Source organism: Oncorhynchus clarkii, chromosome 19 (assembly GCF_045791955.1).
Source record: "Oncorhynchus clarkii lewisi isolate Uvic-CL-2024 chromosome 19, UVic_Ocla_1.0, whole genome shotgun sequence".
NCBI lineage: Eukaryota > Metazoa > Chordata > Actinopteri > Salmoniformes > Salmonidae > Oncorhynchus > Oncorhynchus clarkii.
In genome coordinates this window covers 22,410,608-22,429,653 of record NC_092165.1, presented here as the reverse complement: position 1 = coordinate 22,429,653, position 19,046 = coordinate 22,410,608, and the positions used below count along the sequence as shown (strand labels likewise).

Here is a 19,046-nt window from a genome sequence, read left to right as displayed (position 1 = left end):
TCCTAGTCAAAACTTCCCTGTCTTAGGTCAGTTAGGATCACCACTTTATTTTAAGAATGTGAAATGTCAGAATAATAGTAAAGAGAATGATTTCAGCTTTTATTTCTTTCATCACATTCCTAATGGGTCAGAAGTTTACATACATTCAATTAGTATTTGGTAGCATTGCCTTTAAATTGTTTAACTTGGGTCAAACGTTTCATGTAGCCTTCCACAAGCTTCTCACAATAAGTTGGGTGAATTTTGGCCCATTCCTCCTGACAGTGCTGGTGTAACGGTGTAGCAAGCCTACTTGCTCGCACACACTTTTTTCAGTTCTGCCAACAAATGTTCTATAGGATTGAGGTCAGGGCTTTGTGATGACCACTCCAATACCTTGACTTTGTTGTCCTTAAGCCATTTTGCCACAACTTTGGAAGTATGCTTGGGATCATTGTCCATTTGGAAGATCCGTTTGCGACCAAGCTTTAACATGACTGATGTCTTGAGATGTTGCTTCAATATATCCACAATTTTCCAACCTCACGATGCCATCTATTTTGTGAAGTGCACCAGTCCCTCCTGCAGCAAAGCACCTTCACAACATGATGCTGCCTCCCCCTTTTTCCTCCGAACGTTATGTTTGGATGGTCATTATTGCAAAACAGTTCTATTTTTTTTTTTTTCATCAGACCATTGGACATTTCTCCAAAAAGTACGATATTTGTCCTCATGTGCAGTTGCAAAAAGTATTTTTATGGCGGTTTATGGCGGTTTTGGAGCAGTGGCTTCTTCCTTGCTGAGCGGCCTTTCAGGTTGTGTCGATATAGGACTCGTTTTACTGTGGATATAGATACTTTTGTACCTGTTTCCTCCAGCATCTTCACAAGGTCCTTTGCTGTTGTTCTGGGATTGATTTGCACTGGGATTGATTTGCACATTTCGCACTAAAGTACGTTCATTTCTAAGAAACAGAATGAGTCTCCTTCCTGAGCGGTATGACGGCTGCGTGGTCCCATGGTGTTTATACTTGCGTTCTATTGTTTGTACAGTCGAGCGTGGTACCTTCAGGCATTTGGAAACTTCTCCCAAGGGTGAACCAGACTTGGAGGTCTACCATTTTTTCCCCCTGAGGTCTTGGCTGATTTCTTTTGATTTTCCCATGTCATGCAAAGAGGCACTGGGTTTGAAGGTAGGCCTTGAAATACATCCCCAGGTACACCTCCAATTGACTCAAATGATGTAAATTAGCCTATCAGAAGCTTTTAAAGCCATGACATTTTTCTGGAATTTTCCAAGCTGCTTAAAGGCACTGTCAATTTAGTGTATGTAAATTTCCCACCTCAACTGTATATATGTATGGGATTGGAAATGATGCAGACAATTACACTGATGGAAGCCACAATCTGCAATATTAAAGCTTATCTACCCCCCCCCCCCCTCCCCCCCCCAAAATAACTAACATTTAAAGAAAGTGTACTAGGTATTCTGGTTACAGTAGAAAAGGAAAAACCCTGCACTCATTGGATACAGTCTTTACATTAAATTTGCTGCTGCTGCACGCCATTTCTTGGTCGTCTGGTACAGTACCTTTGTATGGTCCTGATTCAATGATGCCCTCCGTCATCGAGGCAAAGTTGCCGGAGCTGATATGGCTTTCTGACAGGTTCAGGTCACCGTAAGAAGGGTCCTAAAGTCAAGGAGGAAAACTGCATTGGTCAGAGGATAGGTGTTCACATTGAATAATACCCCAGTGGTGTAAAGTACTTAAGTAAAAATATTTTAAAGTACTAAAGTCGTTTTTTTGCGGTATATATAATTATATAAAACTTTTACTTCACTACAGTCCTAAAGAAAATTCTGTACTTTTTACTCCATATATTTTTCCCTGACACCCAAAAGTATTCCTTACATTTTGAATGCTTTGCAGGACAGAACATTTATCCAGAGTACATCCCTGGTCACTCAACACAAATTATTTGTTTGTAAATTATGGCTGAATGTTAGTGTGACCCTGTCTTTACAAAATAAAATTATACATTTAAAATTATGCCGTCTGGTTTGCTTAATATGTGGAATTTTAAATTATTCATACTTTTACTTGTAATACTTAAGTATATTTAAAAACTAATACTTTTACTCAAGTAGTATTTTACTGGGGCATTTTATATTAAAAAAAGGTATCTTTACTCAAGTATGAAAATCAAATACTTTTTCCACCACAGGCTCATGAGTTTGACGCATTCTCACGGTTTACAGAAACTGAACAAATGCAGAATTGAAATGATCAAACATGAGCCCATACACAGACAACATCAAAAGTGTCAAGAATGTCACGAAATGTAACTACAATCATCACTAAAGATGAAAAATACTCCTTACAACTGAAGGACTTCAAGAAATAAGTGTCCTGCACAGGTTTTACGAGCATAGATTTTCCCTTTAAGTACATTCTGCTTGCTTCCTCTCAATCACTACGAATCACACCAGTCAACACAAAACTATTGGCTGATGTCCAGTGTAAGAGATCAAGTTGCAACCATCAGGCAACACATTGGAATTTACGTTAAAGGGAGATGACAATGAGCATGAATCCTAAACATCATGACAATGTACTATAAATAACATGATTCGTATGACGACATATTAAAAGGACATCTTCCTTTATTTTTATACTTGGCTCTAGTTTGTCACTTACCCAAAATGTAATTATGGGGCTAGGAGAAAACTATCTACGGGTTTGTTTCAAAATCCACTGACAACTTAACTTTCGCCACTGCTAACAGGGGGTAAAAAAATAAATAAATGATAAGTGTAAGCTCAAGCTCCCGATGTTCAGAATGTGTGGCCCAAACACCTCAAACCAAGGAGGAGGTACACTAAGGAATGGTAAACAGTTAGGTGAGCAGAGACTCGAACCCACATTGCCTTGGGGGCGTATGGTCCCAAGTTGGGAGCGTTACTGCTGTGCCAGACTCCGGCAGAGATTTGTAACTATCATTATGGGAAATATAGCATTACTGCTTGCCCCTTATTACATCATATAGCCTAACAAAGTACAGCATTATCCCTAAACATAAATTAGAAAGCAAGACCCCAATGGGACGATGTTCTGTGTGCTTACAATGGTCACAAAATCTTTACTGTCAGTGACAAACAAAGGATCGCTGGGATTTGAAAAGCATGTGACCAATTTTCACAATGTCGGTCTTGACATTTATGCAAATACCATGTACTAATTTTGCATTTTCTAATGTGGATTAGTATGACATTCATCAATCAATACAGAATAAACATGGGCCTAGATAGAGAGCGCAATGCCATCTCTGTAGGAATTCTTCAAATGTTTTCTTTAAAGTACATTGTGGACCACCCACCAGTAGCTAAACAGCAGCAACAATACCACATGGACAAGAATAGGCCTATGGTTTGATCCATTACATACAGTGCCTTGCGAAAGTATTCGGCCCCCTTGAACTTTGCGACCTTTTGCCACATTTCAGGCTTCAAACAAAGATATGAAACTGTATTTTTTTGTGAAGAATCAACAACAAGTGGGACACAATCATGAAGTGGAACGACATTTATTGGATATTTCAAACTTTTTTAACAAATCAAAAACTGAAAAATTGGGCGTGCAAAATTATTCAGCCCCTTTACTTTCAGTGCAGCAAACTCTCTCCAGAAGTTCAGTGAGGATCTCTGAATGATCCAATGTTTACCTAAATGACTAATGATGGTAAATACAATCCACCTGTGTGTAATCAAGTCTCTGTATAAATGCACCTGCACTGTGATAGTCTCAGAGGTCCGTTAAAAGCGCAGAGAGCATCATGAAGAACAAGGAACACACCAGGCAGGTCCGAGATACTGTTGTGAAGAAGTTTAAAGCCGGATTTGGATACAAAAAGATTTCCCAAGCTTTAAACATCCCAAGGAGCACTGTGCAAGCGATAATATTGAAATGGAAGGAGTATCAGACCACTGCAAATCTACCAAGACCTGGCCGTCCCTCTAAACTTTCAGCTCATACAAGGAGAAGACTGATCAGAGATGCAGCCAAGAGGCCCATGATCACTCTGGATGAACTGCAGAGATCTACAGCTGAGGTGGGAGACTCTGTCCATAGGACAACAATCAGTCGTATATTGCACAAATCTGGCCTTTATGGATGAGTGGCAAGAAGAAAGCCATTTCTTAAAGATATCCATAAAAAGTGTTGTTTAAAGTTTGCCACAAGCCACCTGGGAGACACACCAAACATGTGGAAGAAGGTGCTCTGATCAGATGAAACCAAAATTGAACATTTTGGCAACAATGTAAAACGTTATGTTTGGCGTAAAAGCAACACAGCTGAACACACCATCCCCACTGTCAAACATGGTGGTGGCAGCATCATGGTTTGGGCCTGCTTTTCTTCAGCAGGGACAGGGAAGATGATTAAAATTGATGGGAAGATGGATGGAGCCAAATACAGGACCATTCTGGAAGAAAACCTGATGGAGTCTGCAAAAGACCTGAGACTGGGACGGAGATTTGTCTTCCAACATGACAATGATCCAAAACATAAAGCAAAATCTACAACAGAATGGTTCAAAAATAAACATATCCAGGTGTTAGAATGGCCAAGTCAAAGTCCAGACCTGAATCCAATCGAGAATCTGTGGAAAGAACTGAAAACTGCTGTTCACAAATGCTCTCCATCCAACCTCACTGAGCTCGAGCTGTTTTGCAAGGAGGAATGGGAAAAAATGTCAGTCTCTCGATGTGCAAAACTGATAGAGACATACCCCAAACGACTTACAGCTGTAATCGCAGCAAAAGGTGGCGCTACAAAGTATTAACTTAAGGGGGCTGAATAATTTTGCACGCCCAATTTTTCAGTTTTTGATTTGTTAAAAAAGTTTGAAATATCCAATAAATGTCGTTCCACTTCATGATTGTGTCCCACTTGTTGTTGATTCTTCACAAAAAAATACAGTTGTATATCTTTATGTTTGAAGCCTGAAATGTGGCAAAAGGTCGCAAAGTTCAAGGGGGCCGAATACTTTCGCTAGGCACTGTACGTAGGATTACATGTGTAATCGGGTATTTTGAAATGGCCACAGGATGGTTTTTCAATACATTTTAATATTTGTAGCTACTTTAAGTAAATACCTGCAGTCAACTTGTGCAATACGTTAGGAGATGAAGCAGATCGCATTCTTCATTTCACCTGTCACATTATTTTACATAGTTTACCATAGTTCCCCAGAACAGTTGAGCCGGTCACGTGTTTGTTTGTAAATAGCACAATGGGAGAAAGCAGAAGGTGAGTCCAGCTTTGTATTGTCAGGGGTCGCGTTTTATATTGAAAGTCAACTGTTTTTTTTTGCTTCAATAGAGTTATCAGGGACATGCAACTATAGTTTTCCGCCACAGAAAATACACTGAATTTTTTTTTGAAATGCAACAAATGTAGATTTTACTGATAAACAGTTCAAAAGGATAATCAGTCAAGTGAAATAAATCCATTTGCCTCATTCAGCGCAATCCATCTCCTTCACATCAAGTTGATCAGGCTGTAGATTGTGGCATGTGGAATGTTGTCCCACGCCTCTTCAATGATTGTGCAAGGTTGCTGGATATTGGCGGGAACTGGAAAATGCTGTCGTACACATCAATCCAGAGCACATATGTCAGAGTCAAGGCCCGCGGGCCACATCCGGCCCGCAAGAAGGTTTTTTACGGCCCCTGGGATGATCTTGATTTATTATTAGAACCGGCCCGCAGCAAGCCGGCAGCCCGCAGATCTTTTACACGCACCAATACTACATTTCCCACAATGCAAAGGTGACGCACCGAGCAGTAGGCTGCTTCATTTCAATATTTATTGGCACAGCAGTCGTCAGCATCACAGTAAAATTAACTTTCAGATACCCATCAAAAATGGCAAAACGGAAGGTGGATACTGAGAACCGGGGGTTTCAAACAAGGTGGGAGTCGGAGTATATGTTCACGAAGGTAGCTGGAAAACCTGTGTGTCTTCTGTGTGGAGAAAGTGTGGCGGTACTGAAAGAGTATAATCTGAGACGACATTATGAAACGAAACACGCGGACAAAAACAAGAATATGGACATGGAACAAAGGCTACAAAAGGCAGAGGAATTAAAACGAGGCCTCAAATCTCGACAGGCTCTGTTCAAAAAAGCCAAATCACAAGGCCAGGCTGCTGTCAAGGCCAGTTTTATTTTGGCAGAAGAGATCGCTAAATCAGCCCGGCCATTTACGGAGGGGGATTTCATCAAAAACTGCATGATTAAAGTTTGTGACGAAGTTTGCCCAGAAAAAAGGCAACTCTTTTTAAATGTGAGTCTGAGCAGAAACACCATTGCCGAGAGAGTAGACCAGTTGTCCATCAATCTAAAAAAGCAGCTTGTGAAAAAGGGAAAAGATTTTATTGCATATTCCTTGGCTGTGGATGAGAGCACCGACATTTCTGACATTGCCCAGTTGTCAATTTTCATCCGCGGAGTGGACTCCAGCCTAAGCGTGACAGAGGAGTTTTTGGCTTTACGTCCTATGCATGGCACAACTACGGGGCATGATTTGTATGAAGAGGTGTCAAGATGTGTAAATGAGATGGAGCTGCCTTGGGAAAAACTCGTGGGTTTGACAACCGACGGAGCACCTGCGATGTGTGGACACAGGAGCGGACTGGTGGCGAAGATACGGGAAAAGATGCAAGAGGAAAACGCGACAGGTGAGCTGACAGCTTATCATTGTATCATACACCAGGAAGCGTTGTGCGGTAAAGCCTTGAAAATGGAGCATGTAATGAGCATCATCACGCGCACAGTTAACTTTATCAGAGCCAAAGGTTTGAATCACCGCCAGTTCAAGGCATTTCTGACGGAGTTAGAAACGGAGCATGGTGATTTGCCTTATCACACAGAGGTGCGATGGCTAAGCCAGGGAAAGGTGCTTCAAAGATGTTTCGAGCTTCGTGAGGAGATTTGTCTATTCTTGGACAGCAAAGGGAAAGACACAACACAACTCCGAGACGAAATGTTTCTGTGTGAAATGGCTTTTCTGTGTGACATTACGAGTCATCTGAATGCAATAAACTTGCAGCTGCAGGGTCGGGATCGTGTCATCTCTGATATGTACAGTACAGTGAAGGCATTTAAAACCAAACTGACTCTGTGGGAGACGCAGATGCGGAAAGAAAATTTGAGCCACTTTCCCAGCTGCCAGACCATGAAAGAGAAGCTCTCTACCAGTGCGTTCCCGAGCACACAGTTGGCTGATAAAATAGGTATGCTTACCACTGACTTTCGACGCCGATTTGCTGACTTTGAAGCACAAAAAAGCAGGTTGGAACTGCTCGGTAACCCATTTGCTGTTGACGTGGAAAGCTCACCACCAAACCTCCAAATGGAGTTGATTGACCTCCAATGCAATGATGCACTGAGGGAAAAATATGCGGCAGTGGGTGCTGCGGAGTTTGCCCGTTTCCTCCCCGGCACAATGCCCCAGCTGCGCATCCAGGCTGCTCAAACGTTGTCTATGTTTGGCAGCACATACCTGTGTGAACAACTGTTTTCTTTGATGAACCTGAACAAAACATCACACAGAAGTCGACTTACTGCTGAACACCTCCACTCAATTCTGAGGATTTCTTCAGCTCAGAGCCTTACCCCGAACATTGATGAACTTGTGGAAAAGATGGGACACCACCAAGTATCACCCTCAACCTCAAACAAGTGAACATTACTGTGCAATCACATATTTAGAGTTTTTACTCAGTTCAAGTTTAAAAGTTAAAATTTAATATTTGTTTTCACTGCATGTTACTTCTCCTTAAACAAAGTGTTGTTTTTGATTAATAGATTTTTGCACTTTATTTTTTTGTATTTCAATCCAATTATATTTTAAAAATATTTCAGTTGAGTGGATGATAGAAAATTGCTATTATTGTTTTTTCTTTGAAGTAAATTTAGCCCACTTTTGCTAAAATAGAAAATATAGTCTACTGATGGTGCCTTGAATACCGGTTTCTTTCATTTAATGTTCATGTTATGGGGATATTTATATAAAGGAAATTTGTCTTTTGTGTCTGTTGAAAATTAAAGATTACTGACAGAGCCATAAGAAAATATTGCTTTATTTATCTGATCATATTGTAATATATTTGTTAGGTTTTCAGTAGGTTCAATTAGGTTCACTAGACTATATGCGTCATTTAAAAATTTTTCAATGAACATTCGAACAGTCCGGCCCTCGTCTTGTAGCTGATTTTTTTATTTGGCCCTCCGTCCATTTGACTTTGACACCCCTGATCCAGAGCATCCCAAACATGCTCAATTGGTGACATGTTACGTGAGTATAAAGGCCATGGAATAAGACATTTTCAGCTTCCAGGGATTGTGTTCAGGTCCCTACGACATTATCATGCTGAAACATGAGGTGATGGCGGCGGATGAATGGCACGAAAACAGCTGCAGCATCTCGTCATAGTATCTCTGTGCATTAAAATTGCCATCAATAAAATGCAATTGTGTTTGTGATCCGTAGCATGATGTCATCTGGCCAGTACAGTTGAAACCGAGATTTATCTGTGGAGAACACACTTTTCCAGTGTGCATCAAAGGTGAGCATTTGCCCACTGAAGTCGGTTACAACACCGAAATGCAGTCAGGTCAAAACACTGGTGAGGACGATGAGGGTCTGCGGTTGTGAACATACTGCCACATTCTCAAAAACGACTTATAGTAGAGAAATTAACATTCAATTTTCTGGCAAAAGCTGGTGGACATTCCTGCAGTCAGCAAGCCAATTGCATGCTACCTCAATTTGAGACATCTTGTGTGACAAAATTGCACATTTTAGAGTGGCCTTTTATTGTCCCCAGCACAAGGTGCACATATGTAATGGTCATGCTATTTAATCAGCTTCTTGATATGCCACACCTGTCAGGTGGATGGAATATCTTGGCAACAGAGAAATTCTCACTAAAAGGGATGTACAAATGTGCAAAGAATTTAGCAGCCTTTTGTGCTTAATAAAACTTTCAGGGATGTTCTATTTCATTTCATGAAACATTGGACAAACTTTACATGATGTGTTTATATATTTGTTCAGTCGTACACATTCGGCAGAGAATAGCTGCATTGTCATCAGATGACAACAGAAGTGCAACGCTATTAGGCTGGCAGCCACACAAGTAAATTCGCTTATTTTTTGCAAAAACAATGCATGGCCTTCATATTTCTAATGTTGATCATGAAAAGAATGTAGCCAGCTACATTTCCTAATGTTTCGCTTAAAGTTAATCTTGAATTTTACTGGAGAAAAGTAGGTTAGCTACACCAAGAATAGTACTGAAGAAAAGCGTTGTCTGCTTATAGAATGACCATTTGTGAATTTGCATCTGAGTGGAGAAGTACAACTGAAGAACAAAATTAGATGCGTTTACAAAACGCAGCAAGAAATATATGGGTTTGATTTGAAATCAAGAATTCTGCATTTACTAGTAAGTTAACGCAACCCCTAAAGTTTATCTCAGTGAGTTACTGAATTATGGGGCATCATATTGTGCCATGTTCGCAAAGTTTGAGAAGTAAAAAGCCCTTTGGATGAGCAGCTACCACTGCTATCTTTTGATATCCTTGTTTTTTCTACTGTGTCTACTGTGTTTTTCTGTTCTCAGCCGGTCTGCTCCTCCCCCATATTCTCAGAGGAGAACAGGCAGGCCCTTTTCCCTAGAGACTCCAGACTCCACACAGACACAGCGTGTATACATGCTGCTTTAAAACCAGTACTGTTATTCCTTCAGACAAAATTGCACAATGTTTCTCGTTCACACGCACTTGTAAATGTCCAAACTCACAGTATATAGGTAGGAGCTACCGAATGGTATGCATAACTCTGTAATACCCTTGTTAAAACCAAGTAGAGTTTATATGTTATAATTAATTGGTATGAGATTTTTTTTTAATGATCGAATTGCTCCTGAATTGTAATGTCGTTAATGCATTTCTTTTGAAGAAATAATTATTTTATGTACAAGTGAATAGGTTGGTTTACTTTAAAAGTTTTGACCAATAAAAGGTAGCTTGTTAAGCTGAGGCCAATGGGAGACTTGACCTGGTTAACAGGAGGCCCGGGGGAAAAAAAGATGGAGACATTACGATAAAAATAGAACAAAACCCATACCTAACGGGGTTATGTGCCAGCCTGTGCTGACCAACTGGGATCCAGCTTGGAACTGCATGTGTTCTGTGACGCATCAGAACACGCTTATGGGGCGGTTTCTTATCTCAGAGTGGAGGATAAGGCAGGCCACACCCATGTCTCCTTTGTCATGCTTAGGTCCAGGGTCGCACACAAGAATGGGTTGTCAATGCCTAGGCTGGAACTCAGCGCTGCCCTTTCCGGAGCCCAGCTGGCCTCCACCTTGCAAGCCGAGCTCACCTTACCAATCCAAAGGGTCATCTACTGGAATGATTCGACCACTGTACTGACCTGGCTCAAGACGGAGTCCTGCAGGTATAAGGTGTCCGTCGGAACTCGCATTGCGGAAATCCAAGACCTAACAGAAGTCAATGACTGGAGGTATGTTGACAGTGTAAACAATCCTGCTGATGACATCACTTGTGATAAAACCCTTAAGGAACTGGCTGGAGCTTGGGACCACCATTCTTGTCCCAACCAGAGAACGAGTGGCCGACAGCACCCAGGCCTGTGGCCCCTCCGCAACCAACTGAAGCTCATGAGTTAAGGAAGTCTTCCCAATGCTACAGCATCTCTATGGAGCCAACAGCACTCCCTGACCCAGCACAATCCGAAACACTGCAGGATGTGATCGCCGCCACAAACCAGACCTCAGATGGGGTGGCATCCATACCCACCTCCCTTGCTGCACAGACACTACTCCTACAGTATGCACAAGCAGTCAGCTTCCCTGCGGAACTAAAAGCTCTGAAAGCTGGTAGGGAAGTGGCTAAGGACAGCCGTCTTCTCTCACTTGCCCCAGAGTACGACCAAATCTTCAGAGTGATCAGAGTCGGAGGGAGGCTGCGCCAAGCACAAGTCCTGGATCCCGATGCTATCCACTTGCAGGTGCCTTGGTGGAAGAGTGGGGTAACATCTCACAGCAAGAACTGGCATATCTGGTGCAGTCCATGAGGAGGATGCACTGCAGTACTTAATCCAGCTACTGATACTGTTACTTTTGACCCCCCCCCCCTTTGTTCAGGGACACATTATTCAATTTCTGTGGAACTTGTTCAGTTTGTCTCAGTTGTTGAATCTTATGTTCATACAAATATTTGTTGTATTATTTGTTTTGTCTTCTTTGGTGGATTAAACTGAAATTGCAACCAATCACGGCCGGTTGTGATACAGCCAACCTAACTTCGAATTCTCCCCCTACCCTCCTAGGCAAGTCTACTGTCCAGCTACCTGCTAATAGCCATAATGGCACTGTACAACGTGAAAGAGTATTTTCCAGTAAGCAACCATTTGTTCACCTTTATTAGACAACTTTGTTCCAATATTTCTGTAATTCAGTGATATTTATTCCCATAGTAATTCGTTATGGATCCATAACTAAATAAACATAGGCATTTTGAAAGAGTATTTTTAACATTATTTTATTAAGAAAGCATAAAGATGCCATTATTAGTTACATTGTTTTAGTTTGAACGTGCAGACTGGCACAAAGAACAGTGGGAACGTTTCCTTAGTCAGCACCATTATTAGTGCAATGCCCCTTAAAGTGTTGCTCTGTGCTACCCAGTGGGTCCACCCCCCATGGGCTAGGTCCGTCTTCTGTGCGCAGCTCTGAGGCCCATCCCATGCCCCCTGCCCTCATGTCTTGAACCTCGCGCGCTTTTAGTGGATATAGCTGGAGAACTTGCAAGGCAATCCCATTGCAAGGCAATCCCATTGTGCACCACAATGGGATATTGTCCTGCTAATAACAGGGTTAATAATATATATATAGCAACACAGCTTGTACTGTTATGCAGCGTCTTAGACCGTTGCGCCACTCAGGCGCTGTACAACGTGACTGGTTGGGAGTGGGCTACAGTAAGAGCAAAAGAATCCTAACAAAATAAAATCATAAAGACCTTAGTGTAACAGTTTTAGTAAGTAATACTGAAGTCGTGCCCAATTATCAGTTTCTATTTAGGTTTATGTCACCCATTTATTTTCAGTTAGAGACACTGTAGGACCCAAAAGCATGATCAGTGCTCTAACTCCACCTGGCGCTGGTCTGGAGCAACGAAGTGGTGATGCAGGGTACCATACTAAACAAATTACCTCAGCATAATCACAACATTTTTAGTGGCGCAACCACTGTGTGTGAAAGCTATAAACCAATCCACCTATAGAAGTAAGAAAATATTCCTGCAAGTGTGTTTGGGAACAGTACTGGGTGAATGTGATAGGAGAGTTGTGTGAGCGTGGAAATAAGATATAGAAATGTGCACAATAAGACAAATGAAATTTGGATAATACGCGTTGAGATAAGGTTATCTTGGGGTTCTGTCCATCACAGAATATCTCTGGGTGGTATTGCGAGAGGGATGTTATTTTAGAAAGTAGAGGAAAGTCTATCATTTCTGGAAGTCTAAAGAACGTGAAGAGCATTATTCCTGTGACCAGCAAGGCCGTGTCCGGAAACTTTCAGGGGGGTTTTCCCGCTGGGAGATTGCTGAGCCAATGAATTGGTTGATGTGAGTACCTAAGAATTTCTAACATTCTTTTTGGATTATGTGAAGATATGAAAATATGATGAATTTTATGTGTGCATAATCGATTACTAGAGGATTGATTAAGTAATACTGGGAATATAATAAGACGCAACTTAAACAACCCATACGTAGATGTACGTAGGTATTGGGCTGGTCCCTGCAATGGAGCATTTGACAAAAATGAGATTTAAGCGTTATTAAACTGTCTACAAAGTCTGGGCAATTGTCTCAGAAACTGATTGGAGTGTGTCCACTTTTGGTTAACTTTCCCTAACGATTTAACTATAACACACTTATTCGAATTTCTCTGTTCTGGTACTACATTTGAAATAAAACAGCCCTTAAGGCCTGAATATTTGTTTGTTTTTTTGTTTGTTTTTTGTTTGTTTTTTGTTTGTTTTTTCCCAGTATGAGAGGAGTTGCTATATTTATTGAATAAACCTTTTTCCATGAAGTTAGAGCGAATTAAGATGGAATCTCAACGTAACTTATGTCGTACAAAGCCGAGGGTATCCATCATACTAATTATCATTGCAGGATGAATGTGAGGTAGTAAAGTAATTGAAATGTGTTGCATGAGAAAACAATCTGGTTATATTAAAAAAGGGGACATACGTAAATGCTAACAAAATAACTTTTTGGTCAGTGTGGTGTGTGTAACCTTTATTTACAATGACAGCCTACCATGGCCAAATCCGGACGACGCTGGGCCAATTGTGTGCCGCCCTATGGGACTCCCAATCACGGTCAGATGTAATACAGCCTGGTTTCGAACCAGGGACTGTAGTGACGCCTCTTGCACTGAGATGCAGTGCCTTAGACCACTACATCCATGTGTTAACTATTTAACTGTACTAGAATGCTTAAAAAGGAGGCAAAAAAATGTTAAATATCGTTATCGTTTTTTTTGGCAGGGCAAATATCGGATATCGGCCAAAAATGACATGTCGATGCAACACAACTGACAACCAATTATCCTCCTCAGAGAGTGGAGGAGAATACCTGCTGCCTGATCCTAATGATTACAACTACAATCATGTAGCTACAATGGCAAGCTATATGACATTAAATCCTTTATTGAATGTATTTATTGTATGGCACTAGGAATAGGGTTAGACTATCTTTGACAAATAGGCCTAGACTATCATTGCTGGGGAGATAATTTGGTAACCCTTTACTTGACACCCAGTGTCATGGTCATAACCATGTCATATGTCATGACAGCTGATATTATGACAGGTTATAACAAGTTATACGGTCATGACCCCTATATTTAGTGTTGTGACATATATTGCGTTATTTTATGGCGGGTTATGACACCTGCATAAGTGTCAAACCACACATTTATTCAAATTATATATTTTTTCAGCCAAGAAGTTTCCTTTGGTTTGAAAATGTATATTTTAAATCCTTTGTGGTTGTAATGAACTCTTTACGGTCATGTTTTTTCATCATTTTTTAAAATAACTTACAGGAGATATACTTTATGATACAGTCATGAAGCATTATGACCATCCTGTCATTTTACTTGGACTAAGACTAAGCAAATACCCTAACAATGTCAATGTGCTTATGACCAATCAATCATATAAGCCAGATAAGCCTATCACATACGTCTTTAAATCCGTCATTAGTCAAAAAGAGGGCGTCTTGTCCTGCTCCTGAAATCTGCTCTTGCATTCATCAGCACAGCGCATTGGGGTAGGTGCATGTCTGACATCAATGTGTGCGCAATATCATTGATAATTTTATAACATAAACATAGTCATGCCAAAAGTTTTGAGAATGACACAAATATTAATTTCCACAAAGTTTGCTGCTTCAGTGTCTTTAGATATTTTTGTCAGATGTTACAATGGAATACTGAAGTATAATTACAAGCATTTCATACGTTTCAAAGGCTTTTATTAACAATTACATGAAGTTGATGCAAAGAGTCAATATTTGCAGTGTTGATCCTTCTTTTTCAAGACCTCTGCAATCCGCCCTGGCATGCTGTCAATTAACTTCTGGGCCACTGATGGCAGCCCATTCATGCATAATCAATGCTTGGAGTTCGTCAGAATTTGTGGGTTTTTGTTTGTTTCTGTTTGTCTTGAGGATTGACCACAAACTCTCATTGGGATTAAGGTCTAGGGAGCTTCCTGGCCATGGACTCAAAATATCGATGTTTTGTTCCCCGAGCCACTTAGTTGTCACTTTTGCCTTATGGCAAGGTGCTCCATCATGCTGGAAAAGGCATTGTTCGTCACCAAACTGTTCCAGGATGGTTGGGGGAAGTTGCTCTCGTTGGATGTGTTAGTACCATTCTTTTTTCATGGCTGTGTTCTTAGGCAAAATTGTGAGTGAGCCCACTCCCTTGACTGAGAAGCAACCCCACACATGAACGGTCTCAGGATGCTTTACTGTTGGCATGACACAGGACTGATGGTAGCGCTCACCTTGTCGTCTCCGGACAAGCTTTTTTCCGGATGCCCATAACAATCGGAAAGGGGATTCAATAAGAGAAAAATACTTTACTCCAGTCCTCAGCAGTCCAATCCCTGTACCCTTTGCAGAATATCAGGTCTGTCCCTGATGTTTTTCCTGGAGAGAAGTGGCTTCTTTGCTGCCCTTCTTGACGCCAGGCCATCCTCCAAAAGTCTTCGCCACACCGTGCGTGCAGACGCACTCACACCTGCGTGCAGCCATTCCTGAGCAAGCTCTGTACTGGTGGTGCCCCAATCCCGCAGCGGAATCAACTTTAGGAGACGGTCCTGGTGCTTGCTGGACTTGCTTGGGCGACCTGAAGCCTTCTTCACAACAATTGAACTGCTCTCCTTGAAGTTCTTGATTATCTGATAAATGGTTGATTTAGGTGCAATCTTACTGGCAGCAATATCTTTGCCTGTGAAGCCCCTTTTGTGCAAAGCAATGCTGGCGGCACGCGTTTCCTTGCAGGTAACCATGGTTGACAGAGGAAGAACAATGATTCCAAGCACCAGCCTCCTTTTGAAGCTTCCAGTCTGTTATTCGAACTCAATCAGCATGACAGAGTGATCTCCAGCCTTGTCCTCGTCAACACTCACACCTGTGTTAACGAGAGAATCACTGACATGATGTCAGCTGGTCCTTTTGTGGCAGGGCTGAAATGCACTGAAAATGTTTTTTCAGGGTTTCAGTTCATTTGCATGGCAAAGAGGGACTTTGAAATTAATCTGATCATTCTTCATAACATTCTGGAGTATATGCAAATTGCCATCATACAAACTGAGGCAGCAGACTTTGAAAATTAATATTTGTGTCATTCTCAAAACTTTTGGCCACGACTGTACGTACTGTTGATACTTAGGCTATGGTGTAATGTAATGGTTTGCCTTGTATGGTAGCTTTTGTGGGTTTTGACACTCATGTAGGTGTCATAACCAGCAATAAAATAACACAATATACCATAAGTCACAGCAGGTACAAATATATGCGTTATGAACATATGACTATGGCGCTGGGTGTCAAGGTATTTCTTGGTATTTCATCATTACATTTGTGGATTATTTATTTTTAACAAGAGCAATGGAAGCCAAGCCATCTGTGCCTTACGAATGACTATAGAAATTATGCCAGTCAGTGCGGGGCTATTCATTATGTGGAGGCTGGTGTGGCTCTGACTTGGGCAAACTGCTGATTTCGCCATGTTCCAGGAAGTAAAATAAACTCCTTTTGTAAAGCTTGGCTGTAAGCTCTAGTAGCGTTGTGTATCCACTTGCCCAATCGAGCAGTGCATTGTCCCACTGGCTCTGATTGCAAAGTTGCTTAAGCCTAGCTATTCATTCTGTCCTCGTTATTATGTCGCAATAATGTGGTTCCCTTCCAAATAAAAAAACTCAAGTGCAAACTCAGTTTTGAGAAGCAGTGCGTGCATGTAATTAGTGTGGTGAGTGAGTGCAGTGCCAAAGGGGATGCTCTTTCCAGCCTTTACCCTGAACACATCCTCGTGGCTCTCCTCCAAGTCTCCATTGCTGGTGACCGATATCTCTGCCGCAGGGCTCCTGTGGACCTCCTCATCCATAGTGCTGTCCTGCAATCACAAACAGATATGGTAAGATATTAAACAGTGTTTCATACATTGCATGAGACTTAGCTCAATGTCCTCTTCCAAGTGTGCACGAGTGAAGCTGTAGGCCTATGCTTTTAACCTAAAAAGTTTGTCTATAAGAGTAAGTAGAGGGCTCTCAAAAGAATTTGATAACTATGGGCTGCCATCTTGTGGTCATTGCCACCAGAAGTGATGAACAATACTACAGGATGTTAACTCAATGTATTAGGATGGTTTTTAAAACAGTCTCAAGCTGAGTTATTGCATAAAAGGAGATCAGTCAACCTTCAGAGAATTACACAAGTTACCTCACATGCAAGCTCACCTGACCACTTCATAGAGCAAGAATAATAGGAAAACATCAAATGTTTTTTAGAGCACTGAGGAGGATGGAGAGATGTGGTTTAGTGAGGAAGGGGGCCGAGGTCAGGTTAGAGGAGAAGGAACAGTTTATGGCCCACATCACTAATTCCCTGCCTAGCAATAAAGATGTCATGTTTAGAGATACTTCAGTCACACGTCGTCACCCATAGGGAGAATATGTAGGACTGTAAAAAGCAGCACATTCACACCTTTTCCCACAGAACCACACTCACTGTCTGAAAAGGCTAAAAATACAGATGGGCGTACTTGCTAAAGCAGCAACACCAACCCTGTTCATGCAGCAGGAATTGTGTTGGTCAATTAAGCATGAATCTGTGTGTTTAAAGGCTTTGCTTAAAGCATGGGTCAAGGACAGCTACAATTTTAAATAACTATTAATTGAAACACTTCAAAGATTCATCAATTCCAAATTCTCTATTAGGAAATAAAAAAAGTATTATTAGGCTATAGTCTGTAGGTAGAAAACCTTGTGACATTGTCATCATTGACCCATAAGGAATTACTGGAACGGTGGTTAATAATTTGATGCCGGCTATAAATGTTAATAGCATAGGCAGCTGTATTACGTCAGTAAGTCAGGCGTTGACACATTGACTTAAAACACGACCATAACTTCCTCTTGCAAGTTGGACACAGTAGAATGGTGTTCACGCATCACACTTAAACAAAAGCCTGGATGACAAAACGTAGCATTTTTAGGGCCAGGATACCCAACTTGGCATAGCTACGGTGGAAGGCTAACACTTTTATAGCACCCAGTCAGTATAAAGCTAAGTCATAGAAGCTATATTATCTGCATTTCTGAAACCAATGTGGTAGGAGGTTGGCACTTGGCATGGTCCCCTGCCATTGTCAAGGGTTTATTATTACTTGGAAATACCAAAGTCGAACATGAACTCCGCCCCTCAGTTGCCTTGTACTTTTGTCTAAATAATGCAGATAGCCGCCACTAGATAACTAGCCAAGAAAGGCTAGCACTAGCGTAAATGCTTGTGTGAAGTGCAGGTAAGCGTAAATGCTCCATTCACAGACCATGCTAACAAGATCAAACAGTGCTAATGCTAACATCAAAATGAGAGGATGAGACAAGCCCTTAAGAAGATTTAAAATGGCACACAGAGTTAGCCAAAATCAACCGGCAAAAGGGACAGGTCTGCTTCATTGGAACCAGATGAGATCAAGTTCATGAACCAAGAGTAGGCTATCTGGAGCATACAATTTGTTGCTGCCTAAATATGACTATTATTTCACACGCCACACAAATGGGAAAATACACTATAAACAAGCACAAACACAGAGCACTGCTTTGTTTATGTGTTTGTCATTTGGTATGTGCATGAGTACATGAACCGCTCAAGAAGACAACCTAATAAAGACAAATAATATTTTGGAAGCTCATCCGGGGAAGAAGTAAGCCAGTATACTTTCTCCTTATTCCGTTGCATTAGGACAAAGCATAGGTCCTAATGCATTTCCAATAGTTCAATATGATTCAGTGTATGAAGATATTCTCTGTCATTGGACTTGTTTTAAACATTGTTTCTTATGGAGCTGGTTTTTGGCAAAGAGCTTCGTGAAATTATTTGGACTGCTTTGGCAGCGGAGTGTGCCAAAGGTGCAGAGAGAACCAGGTATCAGATAACACACAACGTGAATATTTTAAAAAGCCACAAGAAACCCACATTCAGGCAGGCAACAGAGACATCCACAGGTAGGCTTGTCTAACTGTTGAGGTAGATAAGACAGACTCCCATCCATCTCGTCTTCCCAGAGTACGAGTTTTAACAAGCCAATATAGCAGTACCAATTCCCGAAGAGCAAAAACTGGTTACAAGACACAGAGATGGTTCTACGGTACTGAAAGGGTG

At 41.3% G+C, this 19,046-nt stretch overlaps 1 protein-coding gene across 6 annotated transcripts in view; it reads right to left on the bottom strand.

Annotated features, from left to right (window-relative positions):
* LOC139374935 (arfaptin-1-like) overlaps window positions 1–19,046 on the bottom strand; it is a 55,046-nt gene that overhangs the window by 29,269 nt on the left and 6,731 nt on the right. For all 6 annotated transcript variants that reach the window (XM_071116187.1, XM_071116189.1, XM_071116185.1 and 3 more), the window contains 2 exons: window positions 16,678–16,776; window positions 1,570–1,669 (listed from right to left, as the gene is read on the bottom strand). In XM_071116187.1, the coding sequence (XP_070972288.1) occupies window positions 1,570–1,669; window positions 16,678–16,767 (190 nt within the window). In that variant the 5' untranslated portion in view covers window positions 16,768–16,776. The remainder of the gene's footprint in view (window positions 1–1,569; window positions 1,670–16,677; window positions 16,777–19,046) is intronic.